Raw genomic sequence first — 21,382 nt, forward strand, 5'->3', positions numbered from 1 at the left:
CCCCCGGAGGAGTGCTCTGTGCAGTACGCGTCATTTGATACGGCACTGGCTATGTTGCGTACATGCGGAAGAGGGGCCATGCTGGCAAAAGTAGACATAGAGTCCGCATTCAGGTTACTTCCAGTGCACCCGGACAGCTTCCCATTGTTGGGATTCACGTTCCGCAATCAGTACTACTTTGACAAATGCATGCCCATGGGGTGTTCAGTATCATGCGCATACTTCGAGCTATTCAGCTCATTCCTGCACTGGGTGGTAGCGACAAGGACGGAATCCAAAAATATCATCCATTACTTGGATGATTTTCTATTCATCGGCCCACGAAATTCTCGCACATGCGGCGACCTGCTTGCCAACTTCCAGAAGGTAGCTGAGGAATTCGGAGTGCCATTGGCCAGCAATAAAACGGAAGGTCCAACAACGATCTTAGCTTTTTTGGGAATAGAATTGGATTCCAAAAAGATGATGGCCAGGCTACCGGAGGACAAACTAGACAAGCTCCGCGAAATGTTACAGCGGACGACCACGGCAAAGAAAATAACACTGCAGGCCGCACAAGCAATATTGGGAACTCTAAACTTCGCTTGTAGGGTGATCCCCATGGGCAGAGCATTCATGCGAAGGTTAGCTTTAGCGACGGTGGGGATAAAGAGACCACACCACTACCTTCGGATATCGAAAGAAATAAGATCAGACTTCGAGATATGGAACTCCTTCCTAAAAAATTTCAATGGCGTGGCAGTCATACAGGAATCACCGATGTCAAGTACAGAATTGAACATACAAACGGATGCGTCAGGCGGTTGGGGCTTCGGAGCACTATGCCAAGGGGCGTGGTGTGCAGAGCAGTGGCCAGAGGACTGGAAGGAGAAGGGTTTAACAAAGAACATAACCTTCCTGGAGCTGTTCCCCATATGGGTGACGCTCGTATTGTGGAACACGAAGCTTCAAAACAGACACATTATTTTCTGGTGCGACAACCAAGTGGTTGTGCATGTTCTGAACGCTCAGTCGGCGAAATGCCCAATGGTAGTGAGCTTACTGAGAGAGACAGTGCTAGAGGCATTGCGCCACAATATAACCCTTAGAGCGAGACATGTCCCAGGGGTTCTGAATGGCGCAGCGGACGCTTTGTCTCGTGCTAAATGGAATCTATTTCATAAGCAGGTACCCACGGCGGAGACAACAGCAACTGCAATGCCGGCGCGACTATGGGAAATTGGTCGGCAACAACTAGGGACTTACTCAGCAGATCGGTAGCTCCGTCAACGTGGGCGTCGTACTGTCAAGGATTCGAGGAGGTAACCAACTTCCTGGGGAAGAACGGATGGAAACAAGGACCAGCCACAGAGGAACTGATGAGCAAATTCATAGACACATCAATAGAGAGCGGAGCTTCCAGAAACGCTGTCATCAAGCGCCTAGCAGGAGCGGCCTTTTTCTTTAAGGCACGCGGGTGGGGAGACCCCACAAAATCCTTCATCATAAAGAAGATGCTGGCAGGATGGGCAAGGAAGACCGGTGCGACCAGAGACGAAAGACATCCTATTACACATCTCAAGTTGAAAAGGCTATGGGAGACCCTGGCGGAGGTTTGCTCATCTGCATACGAGACCAGGCTATTCAGAGCCGCATTCGCGCTGGCTTTCTTCGGAGCCCTACGAATCAGCGAATTGGTGGCACCCAACAAGAAGGACGACGGACAAGGCGGATTGCTACGCAAGAACGTCGAGTGCACGGAGATGGCATTAAGCTTAAAAATTCATAGGTCCAAGACGGACCAGCAGGCAAGGGGCACCACGATATGGCTAAAACAGGTCGCGGGTTGTAATACATGCCCCATCTTAAATGCGAGAGAATACTTGGCAGTGCGACCAGAAGGTGGGAAACACTTCCTGATTCATAGCGACGGTTCTCCCTTGACAAGATTTCAATTCACGGCGGTCTTGAGAGCGGCAGTAACCAAGTTAAAGTGGGACGCGACAAAATTCAGCTCGCATTCCTTCAGAATCGGAGCCGCAACAAGCGCAGCACAGGCTGGTTTGGGAAAAGACACAATAAAGAAAATAGGAAGATGGAGGTCAAATGCAGTCAATGCATATGTAAGGTTAGACAGAGTTTCTACTGTAAATGATAACTAACCGTCTGATTATATTTTGCAGAGCAACAACGAGTGCACCGAATAGCATGGATTGTAGGTCACTCGTACATACGTTGGGCGGCCAAGCGAGCAATCGGGCGGCCTTATGGACAGCATCTGGGATTGGCGACGCAAGGGTGGGTCGTTGTGTGGACAGGAAAGCCCGGCATGCGATGGGAGCAGTTATTGCCCTTACTACGGCGCCTGAAAGATTCTAGGGCGGCTCCAGATGTAATGATCATGCACCTGGGGGGCAATGACTTGAGTACGATAACATGCAAGGGATTGATCAACAAGATAAAAGATGACCTAAACATCTTAACTCAGTTGTATCCAGAGACAAAACTGGTATGGTCCGAGATCATACCAAGGCCCAAGTGGAGAGACTCCAAATTATGGAACAGAGGTAGAAAAAAAATTAACAGGCAAATGGAGCTGTGGACAAGCAAACGAGGGATACAACAGATCAGACACGAATGGGCCGAGGACAGGTGCCCAGGACTATTCAGGGAGGATGGGGTGCATTTGTCTGATATTGGTTATGATATATTTAATAATGCATTGCAGGATGCCATAGAAGCAGGATATGCAGGAAGAGTACAGGCCGCAGCTAATTAGTTGAGTGGGGGGACACGAGGCAAGGGTACCCCTACCTCGTGTTATGGCGGTTACCCGGGCTGGGGGATATATTGGAAGTGGTGCCGGCGGCATCACCGGACGGCGTGGGAGCCGGTCCGCGCAGAGGGGGCGCAAGGGCGGAGCGCCGAATGTGCCAAATGGCGGGACCCCCGCCTGGGAGCGGGGACTCCGCGGGGGCCCAGGGCAAAAGGACACCTGGCTTGGTTACGGCGGGCCGTCATGGACAGCATACCGGCTCGGGTGGCCCAAGGAAGTTTATTAATATGTTAAGAGAAATAAAGCTGCGGCCTGTTGATACCAATAACCGTGTCAGTGTGGTCACTTGACAAAGTAAAAAGTGTAACAAGGGGAAGGTCAAAGGGTGGAAAGGGGGGGGGCAGCCAGAAAAAGGACGCCAGCACGAGGAGTAAGTGGTGGCTGCCAGCGTTAATTCTTATGTGTGAAACAGAGATAGGTGTAATTTTTTAAAATTACTTTTAGATTTCAAACCTCTTTGATTTGAAGGGGTCAGGTCTTTATAATCTATAAATGATCTGGAAAATCTGATATGTGACTCTCAAATATAGAGTACAATTTTTATTATGGATCTGGTTTCCAATGATGTTTGTCCCATTAGTTTCTTTCTTAATTGAAACTGTCTTCTACTGCTTAATTGAAACTGTCTTCTACTGAGCTATAGATGGGGGAGAAAGGTTGATATGCATGGACCAAGAGTGGGATCTTTGGGTGATAGTATCATGTGATCTGAAGATGGTGAATCAATGTGACAAGGCGATAGCTAAAGCCAGAAGAATGCTGGGCTGCATAGAGAGAGGAGTAACCAGTAAGAAAAAGGAGGTGATGATGTCCTTGTATAACTCCTTGGTGAGGCCTCACCTAGAGCACTGTGCTCAGTTCTGGAGTCCTTATCTGAAAAGGGATAGAGACAGGATGGAGGCAATTCAGAGAAGGGCTACGAAAATGGTGGGGGAACAGTATCAGAAAACCTATGAAGAGAGATTGAAGGATATGAATATGTATACCCTGGAAGAGAGGAGGCACAGATAAAGACCTTCAGATACCTGAAAGGTTTTAATGATGTACAAACTACAAACCTTTTCTGTTGGAAAGAAATAAGTAGAACCATGTGTCACAAAATGAACCAATGTCAGAAAATATTTCTTTACGAAAAGGGTGGTGGATGCCTGGAATGCCATTCCGGAGGAGGTAGTGAAAACCAAAAAAGTGAAAGTATTCAAAGGGGCATGGGATAAATACTGTGGATCCCTAAAGGCTAAAAGATGGACATGAAGAAAAGAATGCATGGGGATAACTTGCTGGTGTGGTGCTTACTACCCTTAACCAGTAAGCCCTAATACTGTTGATGCAACTTCATGGCTCCCTGCTTCAACGGCAGGGGGAAAAAGGGAATTGGATTCATACAGCAACCAACAAGGGCCCTGACATTTATGGTCTGAGAAAGCAAATAAGTATGGGGGTAACTTGCTGATGTGGCAGTTACTACCTTTAACCAATAAGCCTGATACTTTGATGCAACTCCAACATTGCTCTCTGCTTCAATGGCAAGCATTAACAGGGAATTGGATTCAAACAGCAATCAGTGAGGCCTTGACTTTTACGGTGTGGGAAACTGTTAAGCATGGTGGTAACAGGGAACTGGATTCAAACAGAAACCAATGAGGGCCCTGACTTTTACAGTCTGGGAAACTGATAAGCATGGGGTAACCTACATGGCGCAGCAGATACTATAATAAGTTTGCTGGGCAGACTGGATGGACCATTTGGTCCTTTTCTGCCATCATTTCTATCTACAGCTTTACCTTTTTACCATTATTTCTTTCTTATCCATTCAGTGAAACACAGCCATCCCAGTGACTAATGGCTCCCTTCAAAACCCAGTACACATGCACCCTAATTCTGGCCCCTAAGTGTCTCTGTGGTGCAATGACTGGGCTTTAGTCCTCTGTTGGGGCTCTGAAAATTGCCTCTGTGACATCTGCACATCCAATTGACCTAAGCACCCAAAGAAAGTCTCATAAATCAAGCCCAGCCCTCTTTTAGGACTCAATTTTCAAAGCCATTTATGTGCATACAGCCATGTTTTATGTACTTTAATGGTTGGTAGAAAGCAGGTCAAGACTCAGATCTGTGCAATCAGAATAATTCACACAAAGTTACACCTTCTCTTCAGAGGGCATACAGATTAACTTATGTGCATACTTTTTCAAATCAAAAAGTATGCACTTCAGTTCCAATTTTGTGCCCTGAAAGTCCTCTTCCAGTTTAAATAAAAGTATGTGCATAATCAAGATACACACATACTTTTACATCTACCAGGGCAATTATCCATGAATTTTCAAAGCACATTTATGCGCATACATTCACTTTGAAAATCTACAAATAAAAGTTATGCCCAAACATTTTCCTACTATTCATAGTTATAATATTGCCTTAATGGAAGATAACTTTCAGGGAAATGTGCATTAGCCCATATTCATGTGTATAGGAGTTCACATGCTTGTATGCTAGTATTTTATAATTTGTGCATGCACATATGTGAGACTATAAAATTTGTGTATCTTTTCAAGCATCATATGCCTGAATGTTGCTACATGTACAAATGTCTGCGCACATGTTTGCATGCAATTGGCTACATATGCACAAACATTTTTGTGCATAAGTGGCTAAGTACGCACAGACATGTCTGCGCATAACCACCCAGGTGAAAGCATGTTTTTTCGGCAACACATGCAAATTTCCTGTTCCTCTGGGATGGACTCATTTGAAAATGGCCCCCCAGCCAAACCTCACTACTAAGGACATGGCATGAATGGCATCCCTGGTGGTTAGAAATGAGGAGCTGCTGTTTCCCATTACTGGGGTCCGCAGAACTGCCAGTGCATGAGCAGACCTGGAGGGTCCTCCAGGCCGAATACAATGGAGATGCTTCCTGCGCCTGTGGGGTAAGTACATTGAGGGATGGTGGTAGGGGGTTTGAAGTAAGTGTGGGAGGGGGTCATGTGGTGAGGGAATTGAGGGTAGGGGTGCTAATAGGTTGGAGGGGCAATAGGGAGCTTTTGAGATGGTGTAAAGTTATGAGAGGGATGCAAGGGGGGGGGGGGGGCAATGTAGCTGCTGGTAAGGTAGGAGGCAGTAGGCATATATGGAAGCAGTTACAGGTTTATATGCCATTAATGGCATGATCAATGTACATATGTTGCTAAATTATTATATGGTTAGAGTTAAATATCAGAGTAGGATAACAAGGGATGGCTTTATTGTAAAGTCCTTATTATAGTAAAGTACCTAATAAGAGAAAGAACATCCTTAAGGACATGTTACAGGTTTTATTGTTGGTCCCTATGGCAGAGCACAACAATGCCCTTTTTCAAGAAATTAAAGAATTGGACCAGTCATACAGGTAATCTTACACCCCAAAGCTATATGCTGTCTATAGTAGCAGAGTATTCTTGTTTTTATAATAATTTATTACATTGAGTTTTCAGAATGGCTGGACTGGTCTGCTAGCTTCCTCCTGAAACTGGGTTCCTTTGTTGGTCAGGGATTTTTCCCTGGGCTGGTGAACGTTTTGGCTATGCGGCAGGATACCGCATCTAGCTGCATAAAGGGGGAGCAAAGATCCATCTTCTGACTCAATATTTCAGTTGAAAGCATTTAAATATAGTAATTGGGAGGTCACAGAACTAGCAGCATGAACACAAAACATTTTATTGCTATTTCTTTGTATAGATGGAGGATCTGAAGAAAAAGGACCGGGAACGGTGTCTCAATCATAGGGAGCGGCTAGAACAGCTGTATGTGAGGCCGGTGAAGGCCGGAGGTATGTTTATAATAAGGCCATCAGGGAGATATCAACAAGGTTTATCTATTTCCTGCTTCTATCACTAGCCCTATTGTTATCCTGACAATTAGCAGGACTGTATATCTACCTATAGCATCAAGAAACCATCAGGCACAATAAATTGTTCATGCCGATTTTCTGGGAAATGGCCAGCACTGCTATGAAGCATGACCCACAAGCCTAGTAGTTAACTCAAGAGGTTATGAGAACCGACTCTTAAAAATATCACCTTGAAACACCCATGCACTAAGTATTGCATTCTGGCGCTTGATGGCTTGCAATCTAGACCATAGCCCTACACTAATTAACCAAACACTAAGCCAACATTCATGTCCCTTTTAATAGCTAAGCATCCATTGTTCAAAAATACTATACTGAAGCTTCCATATATCAGGGAACACATCTGTGGCCTTGCTACCACCTATTGGACTTGTGTGTCTCCACCTCTCCCACTAATACTATGCCATCTAATAGCTTGAATGAAGCTGCACATCGCACCCTGGAGCTTGCAAGCTGATAGAATGACATTAATGCTGTTTGCTTTCTTCCTAGATTCGACCAGCTCAGAGGTGGAAGAGGAAGAGGCAGTGGACAATAATCCATGAATTTTCAAAGCAAATTAATGCTTCTAAATTTATAAATGATCTGGAAAGGGGTATGATGAGTGAGGTGATCAATTTTGCAGATGACACAAAAGTATTCAGAGTAGATAGATCACTTGAGGATTGTGATAAATTTCAGGAAGACCTTGCAAGACTGGAAGATTGGGCATCCAAATAGATAAAATTTAATGTGAACAAGTACAGGGTGATTCATATAGGGAAAAATAACCCTTGCTGTAGTTACGTATTGTTAGATTCCATATTAGGAATTACCACCCAGGAAGAAGATCTAGGTGTCATGGTGGATAATACATTGAAACTGTTGGCTCAATGTGCTGTGACATTCGAAAAAGCAAACAGAATGTGAGGAATTATTAGGACAGAAATAGTAATTAAAACAGAGAATGTCATAATGCCTCTGTATCTCTCCATGGTGAGATTGCACCTTGAATACTGTGTGCAATTCTAGTCACCACATCTCAAAAAAGATATAGTTGCATAGGATAAAGTACAGAGAAGGGTAACCAAAATGATAAAGGGGATGGAACAGCTCCCCTGTGAGGAAAGGCTAAAGAGGTTAGGGCTGTTCAGCTTGGAGAAGAGACAGCTGAGGTGGAATATGATAGAGGTCTATAAAATCATGAGAGGACTAGAACAGGTAAATATGAATCGGTTATTTACTTTTTCAGATAATAGAAGGATTGGGGGCACACCCTGAAGTTAGCAAGTAGCTCATTTAAAACAAATTGGAGAAAATTATTTTTCACTCAATGCACAATTAAGCTCTTGAATTCATTTCTGGATGAAGTGGTTAGGGCAGTTAGTGTAGCTGGGTTTAAAAAAAGGTTTGGATAAGTTCCTGGAGGAGAAGTACATAAACTGTTATTATTCAGGTTAACTTAGGGAATAGTCACTGCTATTACTGGCATTAGTATAATGGGATCTATTTAATGTTTGGGCACTTGCCAGGTACTTGTAACCTGGGTTAGCCACTAGGGATGTGAATCGTTTTAGGACGATTAAAATTATCGTCCGATAATTTTAATATCGTCTTAAACCGTTATGGAACACAATACAATAGAGATTCTAACGATTTATCGTTATAAATCGTTAGAATCGTGAGCCGGCACACTAAAACCCCCTAAAACCCACCCCCGACCCTTTAAATTAAATCCCCCACCCTCCCGAACCCCCCCCCAAATGACTTAAATAACCTGCGGGTCCAGCGGCGGTCCGGAACGGCAGCGGTCCGGAATGGGCTCCTGCTACTGAATCTTGTTGTCTTCAGCCGGCGCCATTTTCCAAAATGGCGCCGAAAAATGGCGGCGGCCATAGACGAACACGATTGGACGGCAGGAGGTCCTTCCGGACCCCCGCTGGACTTTTGGCAAGTCTTGTGGGGGTCAGGAGGCCCCCCCCAAGCTGGCCAAAAGTTCCTGGAGGTCCAGCGGGGGTCAGGGAGCGATTTCCCGCCGCAAATCGTTTTCGTACGGAAAATGGCGCCGGCAGGAGATCGACTGCAGGAGGTCGTTCAGCGAGGCGCCGGAACCCTTGCTTCTTCATTTATACTTCTTATTATACTTTGGGAGATGACTCCTCTGAGTCCCCCTCTGAAGGCTCTGGTGATCTCCTCTCGGAGTCCTCACACCAGAAGAAAGGCGTCAGTCTCCTCCAGAGGATCTCTCCTTTGCAGGTTTTGTTCGGGCCATGACTGAAGCCATCCCATTCCAACTCCTCATGGAGGAAGATGCTCACCATAAGATGCTGGAAGTGCTCCAGTTCATTATGCCCCAAAGTAAATAGTGGCTGTTCCATTCCATAACATTTTGAAGGAGCTCTTCCTTAGGATATGGGAATGCCTGATATCGATTCCTCCTGTGAATAGGAAGGTGGATGCCACCTATTTGGTACAGCAAGCCTTAGGGTTCAAATGACTCCACCTCCCTCACCAGACAGTGATAAAAAGGCCAAGCATTCCCGCACCCATGCCTCCAGACCTCCGGGCCGGGAACATAGGGAACTGGATGCCTTGGGTAGGAAAATCTTTCAGGGTGCTGTGCTAATCACCTGTATTGCCTCCTACCAGTTATATATGGCCCAATACAACTAGAACCTGTAGAACCATGTCCCATAACTTGCTGAATTTCTGGCGTAGCAGCAACAGGAGTCGTTCTCTGCAGTTGTTCAACAGGGTCTAGAAGCCGCAAAACACAAGGTGAGATCCACCTACAAAGTTTTCTAAACAGCAGCCAGGGTGGCCGCAGTGGAGATCGGCAACTGAAGGATGGCCTGGCTCCGTGCTTCAAACTTTCGTCCAGAGGAACAGGAGAAGATTTCAGACCTTCTCTGTACAGGAGAAAATCTCTTCTGGAATAAGGTAGCTCAATTGAAGGATCACCATGAAACCCTTCAACAGCTGTTAGCTAATGCTTCCGATCCACTGTACTCTGCCAGGAAATCCTCCCAGCCAAGTTCCAGGAAGTCCTTTTATAGGCAGAGAAAATATTACCCTCCTGCTCGCACATCCCGGGATGGTTCCGGGGTCGCTTTTGTCAGCAGCAAAACCCCAAAACCCAGCCAGATCCTCAGCAAGCCCTGGCTGAGGACTGGAGGGAGCATGGGTCAACCAGCCCCTGGCGCATGATCTCCCGGTAGGGAGCAAGCTTCTTTGATTCGCCCACTGCTGGCCGCTCATCACATCCGACTGGTGAGTGCTACCATTGCTCTCCAAGGGTATTGTCTGAATTTCAGAGAATTTCCAGCAGATTTTCCCCCATGTCCATTGTGGGGTTCCTCCACCCCGCAGGAAATGCATTTGACAGAATTTCTGCTCTCCTGATGGCAGGAGTGGTAGAACCCGTTCCCCATCATCAGCAAGGCCGAGGGTTCTATTCGAGGTATTTCCTGATACCAAAGAGAACTGGGGGCCTACATCCCATTCTCAACCTCAGAGCCTTGAACAAATTCGTTCAAAGGGAAAAGTTCAAAATGGTCTCTCTGAGCACTCTGATCCCACTCCTCAGAAAAGGAGATTAGCTCTGCTCCCTCGATCTCAAGGAGGCTTACGCCCACATTGCGATCTTCCCAAATCACAGGACGTTTCTCTGCTTTGTGGTTGGACAGGCTCACTACCAGTACCGAGTAATGCCATTTGGCTTGGCATTAGCCCCTTGTGTGTTCACCAAGTGCCTGGCAGCAGTGGCAGCCCACCTTAGGCATCAGAAGGTACATGTGTTCCCTTACCTAGACGACTGGGTGGTAAAGAGCACCTTCCATGAGGGGGCGATGAAAGCTTTGACCTTTACCGTACAGGGCCTTCCACTGTGCACCAGGCCTCACATCGGAGTTCGGCATCTCCAGTGGCATTGGCCACGCCCCTACGTGTGCTGACTGCCTGGCCTCTTGTAGGGCCAGGGGCATGGCCTAGCTCTGCGGCGCGCCCTGATTGATCGAATGATATAAGGAAGTCCCTGCCTGCACTTCTTTGCCTTGGCAATCGGGTCAGCACTGTAAGTGCTCTAGTTTGCCTCCATGTTCATAGTCTTGTTCCAGCCTTGTACCAGTCTTGTTCCAGTCTTGTTCCAGCATCCTACTGTTCCAACGTCCTACTGTTCCAGCCTTCCAGCATCCTTCTGTTCCTGCATCTGTATGTCCTGTCTCCCCAGGTAGTACCCTCGGACTGTTTCTTTGGTACTGACCTCGGCCTGCTCCTTGACCATTCTGTCCGCTGCCTGGATCCTGACCTCTGCCTGCCTTGTGATCTCATCTGACCTCCAGAACCTGACCCCTGCCTCGTTGACTACTCCTTGGACTGATCCTCAGATTCTGACCTCGGCTACCATTGACCATGTCTCCTGATTTTGGCTCTGTCCCTTGCCTTGTCATCACCTACACTGTTCGGGTCTTCCTTGCTCCTCCAGACTTACAGCCTAGAGTCCAACTGCGCTTCCCTGCTGTCCTTGGGCACGTCTCTACTACCTCTCCAGGAGACCCTTCGAGGCCCACCTAAGTCCAAGTGGCATGGGTCCCTACGGGCTCCACCCGGGGGGATCGCGGGCTTCCAGTGGTGAAGCTCATCCTAGCTTCTGTCTCCTCCAGTGCTCTGCCCCCTGGAGGCAGGTACTTCCTGGTGCCTACAAGGGAGCCGTTCTCCACTGCTCCAGGACAAGGGTCCACCTCCAGGCGCAACAGGTTGTCAAGGCCATGGACTCGGTGGAGTCTCTCGCCTCCAGGGCCCTACTGGGTTTGGCCGCCACAGTCAAAGAACATCACCAAACTTTGGAATCGCTAGCCTCTTCGGTGGAAGAGCTTCGTTCCCAGCTGTGAGATACAGCTCTGACCAATCCCGTGGGCCTATCGGCCTCTAAGCTACGAAAGCATTGTTGGCTCTCCCTGCACCTCCGCGATACAATGGGGACCCACGCTCCTGTCGTGGCTTCCTCAATCAGTGCTTCATGCAATTTGCACTGCAACCCTCCTTGTTCCTGAAGGAAACCACCAAAGTGACCTTCATTCTTTACCGCCTGGAAGGGAAGGCTCTTGCATGGGCCTCTCCCTTATGGGAATGCTATGATTTCATGCTTTCCAAGTTTGTTGCTCTCTTCAAGCAGACCTTCGGAGACCCAGGCCGCCAAGCTGTAGCCAGCCATAATCTACGCCACCTCCGTCAAGGGTCACGGACCCTCTCTGAGTATACGGTGGAGTTCAGGACCCTGGCTACTGAGCTCAGATGGCAAGAAAATTGTCTGCAAGCCATCTTCTTAGATGAACTCTCCAGCACTCTCAAAGATGAACTCTCTGTCCGTGAGACTCCCACGTCTCTAGAGGACCTGATTTCCCTCACCAGAAAGATTGACCATCGTATCCGGCAAAGGCGCCTAGAAGTAAAGGCTTCCTGCTCTCCTACACCGCATCCCATGCGTGTCCAGAGTCCTCCAGCCAAGACTCCAGCACCACCACCTTCTCCCGTGGTGGTGCCTATGGAGGTGAACAGTGGGCGACAGTCTCCAACCGAATGGCTCCATTGGAGGAAGGAGGATCTTTGCCTTTACCTTGGCACTTCCAGACATCTTCAGAGTCCTGTTCGGTCCGTCCGGAAAGCTGCAACACCTGAGCCCGGCGGGGATCTTGAGCTTAGGCACTACTGTCACCGACCCCCAACTCCTGCTTACAGTCTCTCTGGGCATCAAGGCCCACTCCTTCGCCACCACTGCTCTTCTCGATACAGGAGCAAGTGGCAGCTTCATCGTGGATGACATTGTCAAGCTTCTGAACATTCCTCTTCAGCCATCAGATGTGAGCCTCTGCATCGCCTCCATTCAAGGAGAACATCTTCCAGGGCTCATCACCCATCGAACAGTGGCTGTCCGTCTTACCGTGGGCACTCTCCATGAGGAGGATATGTCCTTCTATGTGTTAATACGTTCTATGCATCCAGTCATCCTGGGGCTGACCTGGCTCCAGGTCTATGAACCCCACTTCGATTGGCATTCCCTGCAGTTGGTGCAGTGGGGTTCCAAATGCCAAAAAACATGTCTATGTCAAGTATCTCCAATAGTCTCTGTCTCGAAGTCTACCACTTTATCTGGTTTGCCTACTCAGTATGTTAAGTTCGAAGACGTCTTCTCGAAGCAGAAGGCGGATACCTTGCCTCCGTTATGCAAGTTCAATTGATCTATAGAACTTCTTACAGGCACGACGCCTCCCAAGGGCAGAACTTACCCATTGACTCATCCAGAAACCCTAGCCATGTCTGAGTATATCAAAGAGAATGTAGAGAAAGGGTTCATTCGTTCCTCTGATTCTCCCGCTGGAGCGGGCTTTTTCTTTGTCAAGAAAAAGTACAGCGGGTTACGCCCTTGTTTTGACTACAGAGGGCTCAACGCCATAACCCGCAAAGACCTCCTGCCCCTTATCAGTGAGCTGTTTGACCGCCTTCAGGGGCATGGATCTTCATCAAGATGGATCTGAGGGGTGCGTACAGTCTGGTATGCATCCAACCTGAAGATATCTGGAAAACCACATTCAAAACGAGAGATGGTCACTATGAATATACCGTGATGCCCTTTAGACTATGCAATGCCCCAGCAGTCTTTCAACGCCTAATGAACAAAATATTCCGAGACCTCTTGTATTCATTCGTAGTCATATATCTTGACGACATCCTGATCTTTTCCAAAGACCTTGAATCCCATCGAGAACATGTTCAGATCGTCCTCCAACGTCTAAGAGAAAATCATCTCTATGCCAAGTTAGAAAAGTGCCTCTTCGAGCGAAATCGCTTACCCTTCCTAGGGTACATCATATCTGATCGAGGTTTCTCCATGGATCCAGATTAAAGTCCAGGAGATCCGAGACTGGCGCCAGCCAGTAGGCCGACGGGCCTTACAACGTTTCCTTGGCTTTACTAATTATTACAGGAGCTTCATTTCCAATTATTCTACCCTAGCTGCTCCGTTCACCGCCATGACCAAGAAAGGGGCTAACACTCATTTGTGGACTCCCAAAGCACAAGCCGCATTTCAGACGTTAAAAGAAGATTTCTGTTCTGGTCCTTGTCTATAGCATCCAGACCCAAGACGTCCATTCGTCGTCGAAGTCAACGCCTCTACAATTGGAGCAGGAGCCTTCTTAAGTCAGTTTTCTCCAAAGGATAAATTGATACCTTGTTCATTCTTCTCACACAAGTTCTCTCCTACAGAGCAGCGCTACACCATTGGTAACCAAGAACTTATTGTCATCAAGTTGGCGCTCCAGGAGTGGTGCTCCTGGTTGGAAGGGTCACAACATAAATTTACCATTTTCACCGACCATAAGAATCTTGAGCACCTTAAGGAAGCTCTACTCTTGAATCCTAGACAAGCCCGATGGGCGCTCTTCTTTGGTTCAATTTCATTCTAAGTTAACGCCCAGCATCCAAGAAGCTCTGTGCTGATGCACTATCAATATCCTTCGAACCAGAGGATGTTCCTGATGTTCCCAGACACATCATAGATCCTGCCTGCATATCCCTTGCTGTGACCACTACAGTTCCAGTGGGGAATACCGTCATTCCACGTAGATTATGTGAACAAGTTCTGAAATGGGCCCACAATTCCAAGTTGTCAGGACACCAGGGTCGTACCAGAATCCTAGAGATGCTGCAAAGATATTACTGGTGACCCAAAATGGTGCAAGACTCTCGTAACTATGTAGATTCATGTCCCGTCTGCGCCCAACAGAAACCACCTACCGGATGGCCTTGGGGCCTACTCCAACCGCTTTCAGCACCTACCGAGCCATGGTCCAACATCTCAACAGACTTCATCACAGATCTGCCTCCGTCCCAGAACAATACCGTAATCTGGGTCATTATCAACCGTTTTTCGAAAATGGGTCACTTTATTCCCTTGCCGGGCCTCCCATCAGCCCAAGAACTAGCCAAGTTGTTCCTAAAGCACATTTTCCATCTCCATGGACTCCCAAAGGAAATTATATCCGACCGAGGACCACATTTTTCCGCCAGGTACTGGCCCTATCTATGCAAAAAAATTAACATCGCCTTGAATTTCACGTCAGCCTATCACCCACAGGCCAATGGTCAAGCTGAAAGGACCAACCGGAGCTTGAAAACATTCCTTATTTCCTATGTGAATGACCAGCAGGACAACTGGTCTGATTTGCTACCCTGGGCTGAGTTGTAGCATAATACCCACGTTGCTGCTGCCACCGATGTATCTCTGTTCTCTGTGGTATTTGGACAACAACCTCAGCAACCACTTCCAGTTCCTCTGACTGTTCCTTCTCCAGCTGCGCAATTCATGGCCCACACCATTTACCAGCTGTGGAATCAAGTCAAAAAAATAGATGTCCCACTCCAGTCTTCCGTCCTGGTCAGAAGGTGTTATTAAGCACCCGACACACAAGGTTGAGACTTCCTTCTCATCACCTGGCTCCCAAGTACATTGGCCCATTTCCAGTGCTTCGAAGAGTGGGAGCAGTGTCTTATCAGTTCCAACAGCCTCATGCCACAGGTATCCACAACACATTCCATGTCTCTCTGTTGAAGCCTTTGGTCCTCTCAGATCTCTGCCGAACCAGACTCGTCTCTCCAGGTAAGAGAGGTTCTCGATGTCCGTCGTTGTTGAAGTAGATGGGAATATCTCTTAGCCTGGGAGGGTTATGGGTCCGAGGAGAACCCATGAGAACCCTCCCACAAAATTCTCAACAAAGAGCTCCTCAGAACTTTTCATATGACCTTTCTTGAAAAGCCACGACCATGTAGGGGGAGGCTTAGAAGGGGGGGTACTGTTGCACGCCCGTCCGCTTCTGGCCCACTCACGGCCTGCTCACCTCACTAGCTCCTTTGCAGGTCATGGCTCAGCCTCCCCAGCGACAGCTGCACACTCCTCCAGGCCTCGGCGTCCCACGGCGGCGGTCGCCAGGCCTTCCACTGCGCACCAGGCCTCACACCGTAGTTTGGCGTCTCCAGTGGCATTGGCCACGCCCCTACATGTGCGCTCACGGACTGCCCGGCCTCTTGATCGAATGATATAAGGAAGTCCCTGCCTGCACTTCCTTGCTTTGGCATTCGGGTCGGTACTGTAAGTGTTCTAGTTTTCCTCCACGTTCATAGTCTTGTTCCAGCCTTGTTCCAGTCATGTTCCAGTCTTGTTCCAGCGTCCTACTGTTCCAGCATCCTACTGTTCCAGCCTTCCAGCGTTCTTCTGTTCCAGCATCCTTCTGTTCCAGCGTCTGTCTGTCCTGTCTCCCCAGGTAGTACCCTCGGACTGTCTTTCTGGTACTGACCTCAGCCTGCTTCTTGACCATTCTATCCGCTGCCTGAATCCTGACCTCTGCCTGCCTTGTGACCTCGTCTGACCTCCGGAACCTGACCCCTGCCTCGTTGACTACTCCTCGGACTGATCCTCGGATTCTGACCTCGGCTTCCATTGACCACGTCTCCTGATTCTGGCTCTGTCCCTTGCCTTGTCATCGCCTATGCTGTTCGGGTCTCCCTTGCTCCTCCTCCAGGCTACAGACCTACAGCCTAGAGTCTGACCACACTCCCTTGCTCCCGTGGCATGTCTCTACAACCTCTCCAGGAGACCCTGCGAGGCCCACCTAAATCCAAGTGGCCTGGGTCCCTACGGGCTCCACCCGGGGGGACCGTGGGCTTCCAGTGATGAAGCTCATCTTAGCCCCTGTCTCCTCCACCCCCTGGGGGCAGGTGCTTCCTGGTCCCTACCATGGAGCCATTCTCCACTACTCCAGGACAAGGGTCCACCTCCAAGCGCAACAATATAATAATAAATAAGCTTCAAAAATAGGAAAAACCGAGATTAATTGACTTAGGAGATCTCATCTTGGTAGTCCTAGTAGCATGCAATTTGAGCACTGGTCAATTCTAATTGTAAATGAAGTTTGGAACTTACACATTATTTTTTACCAAATTTTAACTTTTAAAGCTCATGTAAAATCTATGGTAAGCTCCTCATTTTTCAATATCTGTATGCTTTGTATTTTAAACCTTTTTTACTACTGTAACCCCTCTTTCCTCGAGCATCACTTTCACAGTTGCAGAGGGATGTGAGTACTACTGCTGAAGCTATAGGAACAGATAGCGTCCACCGGGTATTGACAGTTGCGGAACAGGCTGTCTCTGGAAGGCCCAAGGGAAGACTTACTAAAAGCACCAAGTCACTGTCACACTGAGTTGGTTCCAAAACAGAAGAATATATTTAGTAAGTCCAAAGGAAAGCAGGCAGAGTTTCAGACAAGATGGTTGTTTGAACAACAATAGTAGAATACAGTTTAGAAAAATCAAATAAAAGCAACACATCTTCTCCTCTTTCTTTTTAGAATAAATCTCAACAGTAAAACTTCACCCTCAAGGCCTTCAGAGCAGCAGTTCACCAACATCAACACCTCTATTATTTTTCCCTGGAACTTCTCCAGCAGGAATTCCACCCTTTCCCTTAGGGTTTCCTCCCTCAGATAACTATCAGGAATCTTCATCAGTTTCAAGAACTTCCAAATTCTTAAAGCTCAGGAGCCCTTACACTCCAAAATATTCCTTCACTCTTCTTCTCTTTCTCTCTCTCTCTCTCTAAGATGTCTTTCACTGCATCTTAAATAATTTTGCCCCAATTAATTCACTGTGGAGGAAATGTACCTCACCTTGCTTCCCCATGCATCTCTTACTCTTCAAACAAGCATTATCTCATCCCCCTTAGTGCCCTTCCTTACACAGGAAACTTGCAGAGGGCAAGAGTTCTACACTTTACACAGAACTCTCTAAACTTTGGGTGAACCCTGGACAGCAGGAACCAACCAGAAAATGTTACAACTTTTTGAGCAGCTTAGTGATCCTTGGTAAGGTTATACCACCCCTTGATTTTAGGACAGTTCTTCAGGCTTTGGTTTTATCAGGGCTTGATTACTGTAATTCTGTCTATTTGGGTTTGTCTGCCTCTGCACTGAGAGCTCTACAAAATTTGTACATTAACCGGTTCTTCTCATTTTGATCACATAATCCCCTGCTTTATACAGTTTATACTGGTTACCCAGTAAGTAGAGAATTTTATTCAAGATATTGACACTGATTCAAAAGGCACTGAGTAACAAAACACCTTAATGTATCAGTTCACTATGAAAAATCTCTAGGCCTGAAAAGAATCTGTGATCAGCAGGGCAATGCCTTATGAATGTTTCATGAATACATACAGTGTGGCTGGCTGAGTCGAGATACAGGTTATTTGTAGTGGCAGGTCCAATATCCTGGAATAGTTTACCTGAGCTTTTACAAAAGGAGGCCTGTTTTAAAACTTTTAAGAAGAAACTGACAACTTATCTTTATATTCAAGCTTGTAAAGAGTGTTTGGCTCCTGTTATGTCATTTTTAGCTTGTCTGTCATGTCTTTTTTCTGTTATTCTATGTGTAGATTACACTATCTATAGTTATTAATTTTATTTTTGCTGTATTTTATTTTATTATTTTATGTGTGGTTTGTTTTATGTATGTTATTTGTAAGCTGCTTAGAATGGTGGATAATGTTGAATATAAATATTTTAATAAATAAATCTGGTAGTAAAATCCATTAAACCAGTGTTTGTTTCATGTATTTACACACCATTACCCTACAACTTCCAAGTGAAACATATATACCAGAATTTCTTAGAAAATGGAATAGCTTGGTTAGATACGTATTCATCCACCTTGTGCTTCTATAGCAATCCTAAATACTCACATGACAGGATAAATTCAGCAGTTCCTGTTGGTTTTCTCTGCTGGGTAGTGCATTTCAAAGCAAAGACTCAACCATAAGCAATCAGGAGTTGTTAAAAGCACTTAAGGACAAAGGTGTGGAAAGGCACAGATCTGGGGATTAATATAAAAGAAGTGTAAAGTCTCTGAATATCTTTCGGAACATGCTTAAGATGATTATTAAGAAATGGAAGATGTATGGCACTGCTAGGAAAACCCTGCCTATATCAGGCCATCTGTCCAAACTGGTTGGCCAAGCATAGAGGAGACTGATCAGGGAAATAACCAAGAGGTCAATGGCAACTTTGAAAAAAGCTACAGGCTTTCATGTTCAAGACTGGTCAAAGTATACATGTGAGAACATTGTATCAAGCACTCCACATATTTGGCCTGTATGATAGGGGAGCAAAAATAAAGCCATTATCCAAAAGCCCACTTTGAATCCCTTTTGAAGTATGCAATGAAACAGTCAAGGAATAATGTAGTCATGTGACAAAAAGTTTTGTAGTCGGACAAAACTAAAATAGAACTTTGTGTCCTTAATGTAGAACATTATGTTAGGCACAAACCCAATATAGCACATCACCCTGAGAACACCATCCCTACTATGAAGCAAGGATGGTGTCAGCATCATGCTATTAGAACGTTTCTTATCAATAGGGATTGGGGCACTTGTTAGAATAGAAGGAGAGAGCACAGAAAAGTTCTTAAGGAAAACCAGCTGCATTCTCCAATAAAAATGAAACTGGGATGGAAGTTCAACCTTTAGCATGACTATGTCCTGAAACACACATTCAAAGCTACACTGGAGCAAATAAGGAGCAAAAAGATAAATGTTCTGGATTGACCTAATAAGATCCAAAAAACAAAGAGAGAGCACTACTGCACACAAAATAATCAAATAAAGCAAGCAAATGTGCAGAAAATTATTCAATGTCCACACTTCATTTTAAGTGAAAGAATTATATTTTTGAGATGGCAACTCCACAGTGTTTATAACAGGGTATGATTCAGGACGGGTCCCCCGACACGGACTCGTGTTTCGCCGTGAAGCTGCATCGGGAGGGACAGAACAATACTTTATTTTTTCTAGAAAATGAAAGAGAAAAAATGTTACAAAAGCAACAATTCAAAAAGGTGGACAACAAAGACATGGTGCCAGCAGAATTTAATAAATAGTATACTCTAACACGATTTCATAACATAACTAGAGATGATACTAGCATATAGACCAAGTGCCTATATAAAAAACTCGATACATTTAACATTTTGTAAAAAATATGATATAACAGTAAATAATCTAGCACAGCATATTCCACAAACAAATCTGGGAAAACGGATGTGGGAAAAAAAGGACATAGGAAAAAAATAAAAACTAAAACAGAGAAAATTTCAACAGAGTTAGAGGTATGACATGTTCAGACCCAAGTAAAACAATTGAATGGTGAATCGGACCCATCCTGAATCATACCCTGTTATAAACACTGTGGAGTTGCCATCTCAGAAATATAATTCTTTCACTTAAAATGATGTGTGGACATTGAATAATTTTCTGCACATTTGCTTGCTTTATTTGAGTGACCTAATAAGAGCCATGCTAGTCCAATCAAAAATCTGTAGCATGACTTGAAGATTGCTGTCCATCAATTCTTCTCAAGGAACTGGGGAGAGCTTTAACAGATTTTGCAGTGAAGAATGGTCTAATATTGGCAAATCTAGATGTGCAAATTTAGTGTAAACCTATTCCACCAGACATATAGCTACCAATAAGTATTGATTCAGAGGGATGGAGACTTAATTGTTAGACCTCAGTTTTGTTTTTTTCACAACGTATGTGCTTTGTCCCTCAATAAAACATTTTTCACCATGAAAAGTGTGGGGTATGGTATGTTGATGAGTAGAAAAACACCTTTTCATTTAAATTACTGCAAGTCTAACACACTGAAAAAATATTCAAGGAAGTGTAGACTTTCAATAGCCACTGTAACTTCAACTGTACTTTTTAATAGCAAAATAATGCAAGGTATCAGATGGTGGGAAAATGAACGCATTAACTAAGATTTACCTTGTACCAGCCTTGTTTTGGCTTTGAGCATAACATCATTAGTATATTATAGCAGCAGAAAACTGGTTTAGGGTCATATGATCTTCTCTGTCCTGAAATACATTTAGTCCCTTTGTTTCATTTTCGTAATTATAATTTTAATATATGAACATGTTATATGTGCCGATTTTATCTAAACAGGCTGATTTGTTCCCAGGCTAAAGTAGAACTTGTACCCCATTTTGGTTTTCTGCCATTGGGTTTGATCTGTCACCTTATTGCAGATTTGGACTCTTTCTGTATCCAAATAATTTATATTCATTCCCACAGGCAGCAGTGATGGTTCTTGGGATAAAGAAAAACATCAATCTACCCCCACCCAAGGATCTCAGGCCTCAATTAACCATCCCAGCTTGTCTGGACCGCATAACCTACCAGTTAGTCATCCTCTCAACCCTCTTCAACAGAACCACCTTCTGCCAAATGGTATGGGTTACTATCCTTTAGAATTGGTAGTTCTCATAAGTGTTTCTATTTTGTTGTGTTTACTTAAATAGGATGGACATATCACTTCTCAGCCTTATGGCTAAGATCAAATGCAAGGTCTAAGCCATGAACTGATGGTCCCTTTGACTGAAGTTGAGGAAGTGTACTATAGGGGGGGGGGGGGGGGCATTAATGCCCTGCTACCCAACCCCCAGTGGAGATATGATAAATGTTTGTCCATGGCCAAAGCAGGAGCATTAAACCTTCTGTTAAAAAATACAGAATGTGTATCCAAATCTGCAAGATTTACTTGATGAGTGGGAACAACACAAATACAAATATAAATGACATCTAGATAATTAAA

The 21,382-nt window shown here is 45.7% G+C and overlaps 1 protein-coding gene across 7 annotated transcripts in view; it reads left to right on the plus strand.

Annotated features, from left to right (window-relative positions):
• DACH1 (dachshund family transcription factor 1) overlaps positions 1–21,382 on the plus strand; it is a 1,193,143-nt gene that overhangs the window by 710,726 nt on the left and 461,035 nt on the right. For 4 of the 7 annotated variants that reach the window (XM_029603010.1, XM_029603009.1, XM_029603011.1 and 1 more), the window contains exon 4: positions 20,863–21,018. The exons of the other annotated variants lie outside the window; for them this stretch is intronic. In XM_029603010.1, coding sequence (XP_029458870.1) covers positions 20,863–21,018 — 156 coding nt within the window. The remainder of the gene's footprint in view (positions 1–20,862; positions 21,019–21,382) is intronic. 7 annotated transcript variants of the gene reach the window in all.

This window comes from Rhinatrema bivittatum, chromosome 5 (assembly GCF_901001135.1).
Source record: "Rhinatrema bivittatum chromosome 5, aRhiBiv1.1, whole genome shotgun sequence".
Lineage (NCBI taxonomy): Eukaryota > Metazoa > Chordata > Amphibia > Gymnophiona > Rhinatrematidae > Rhinatrema > Rhinatrema bivittatum.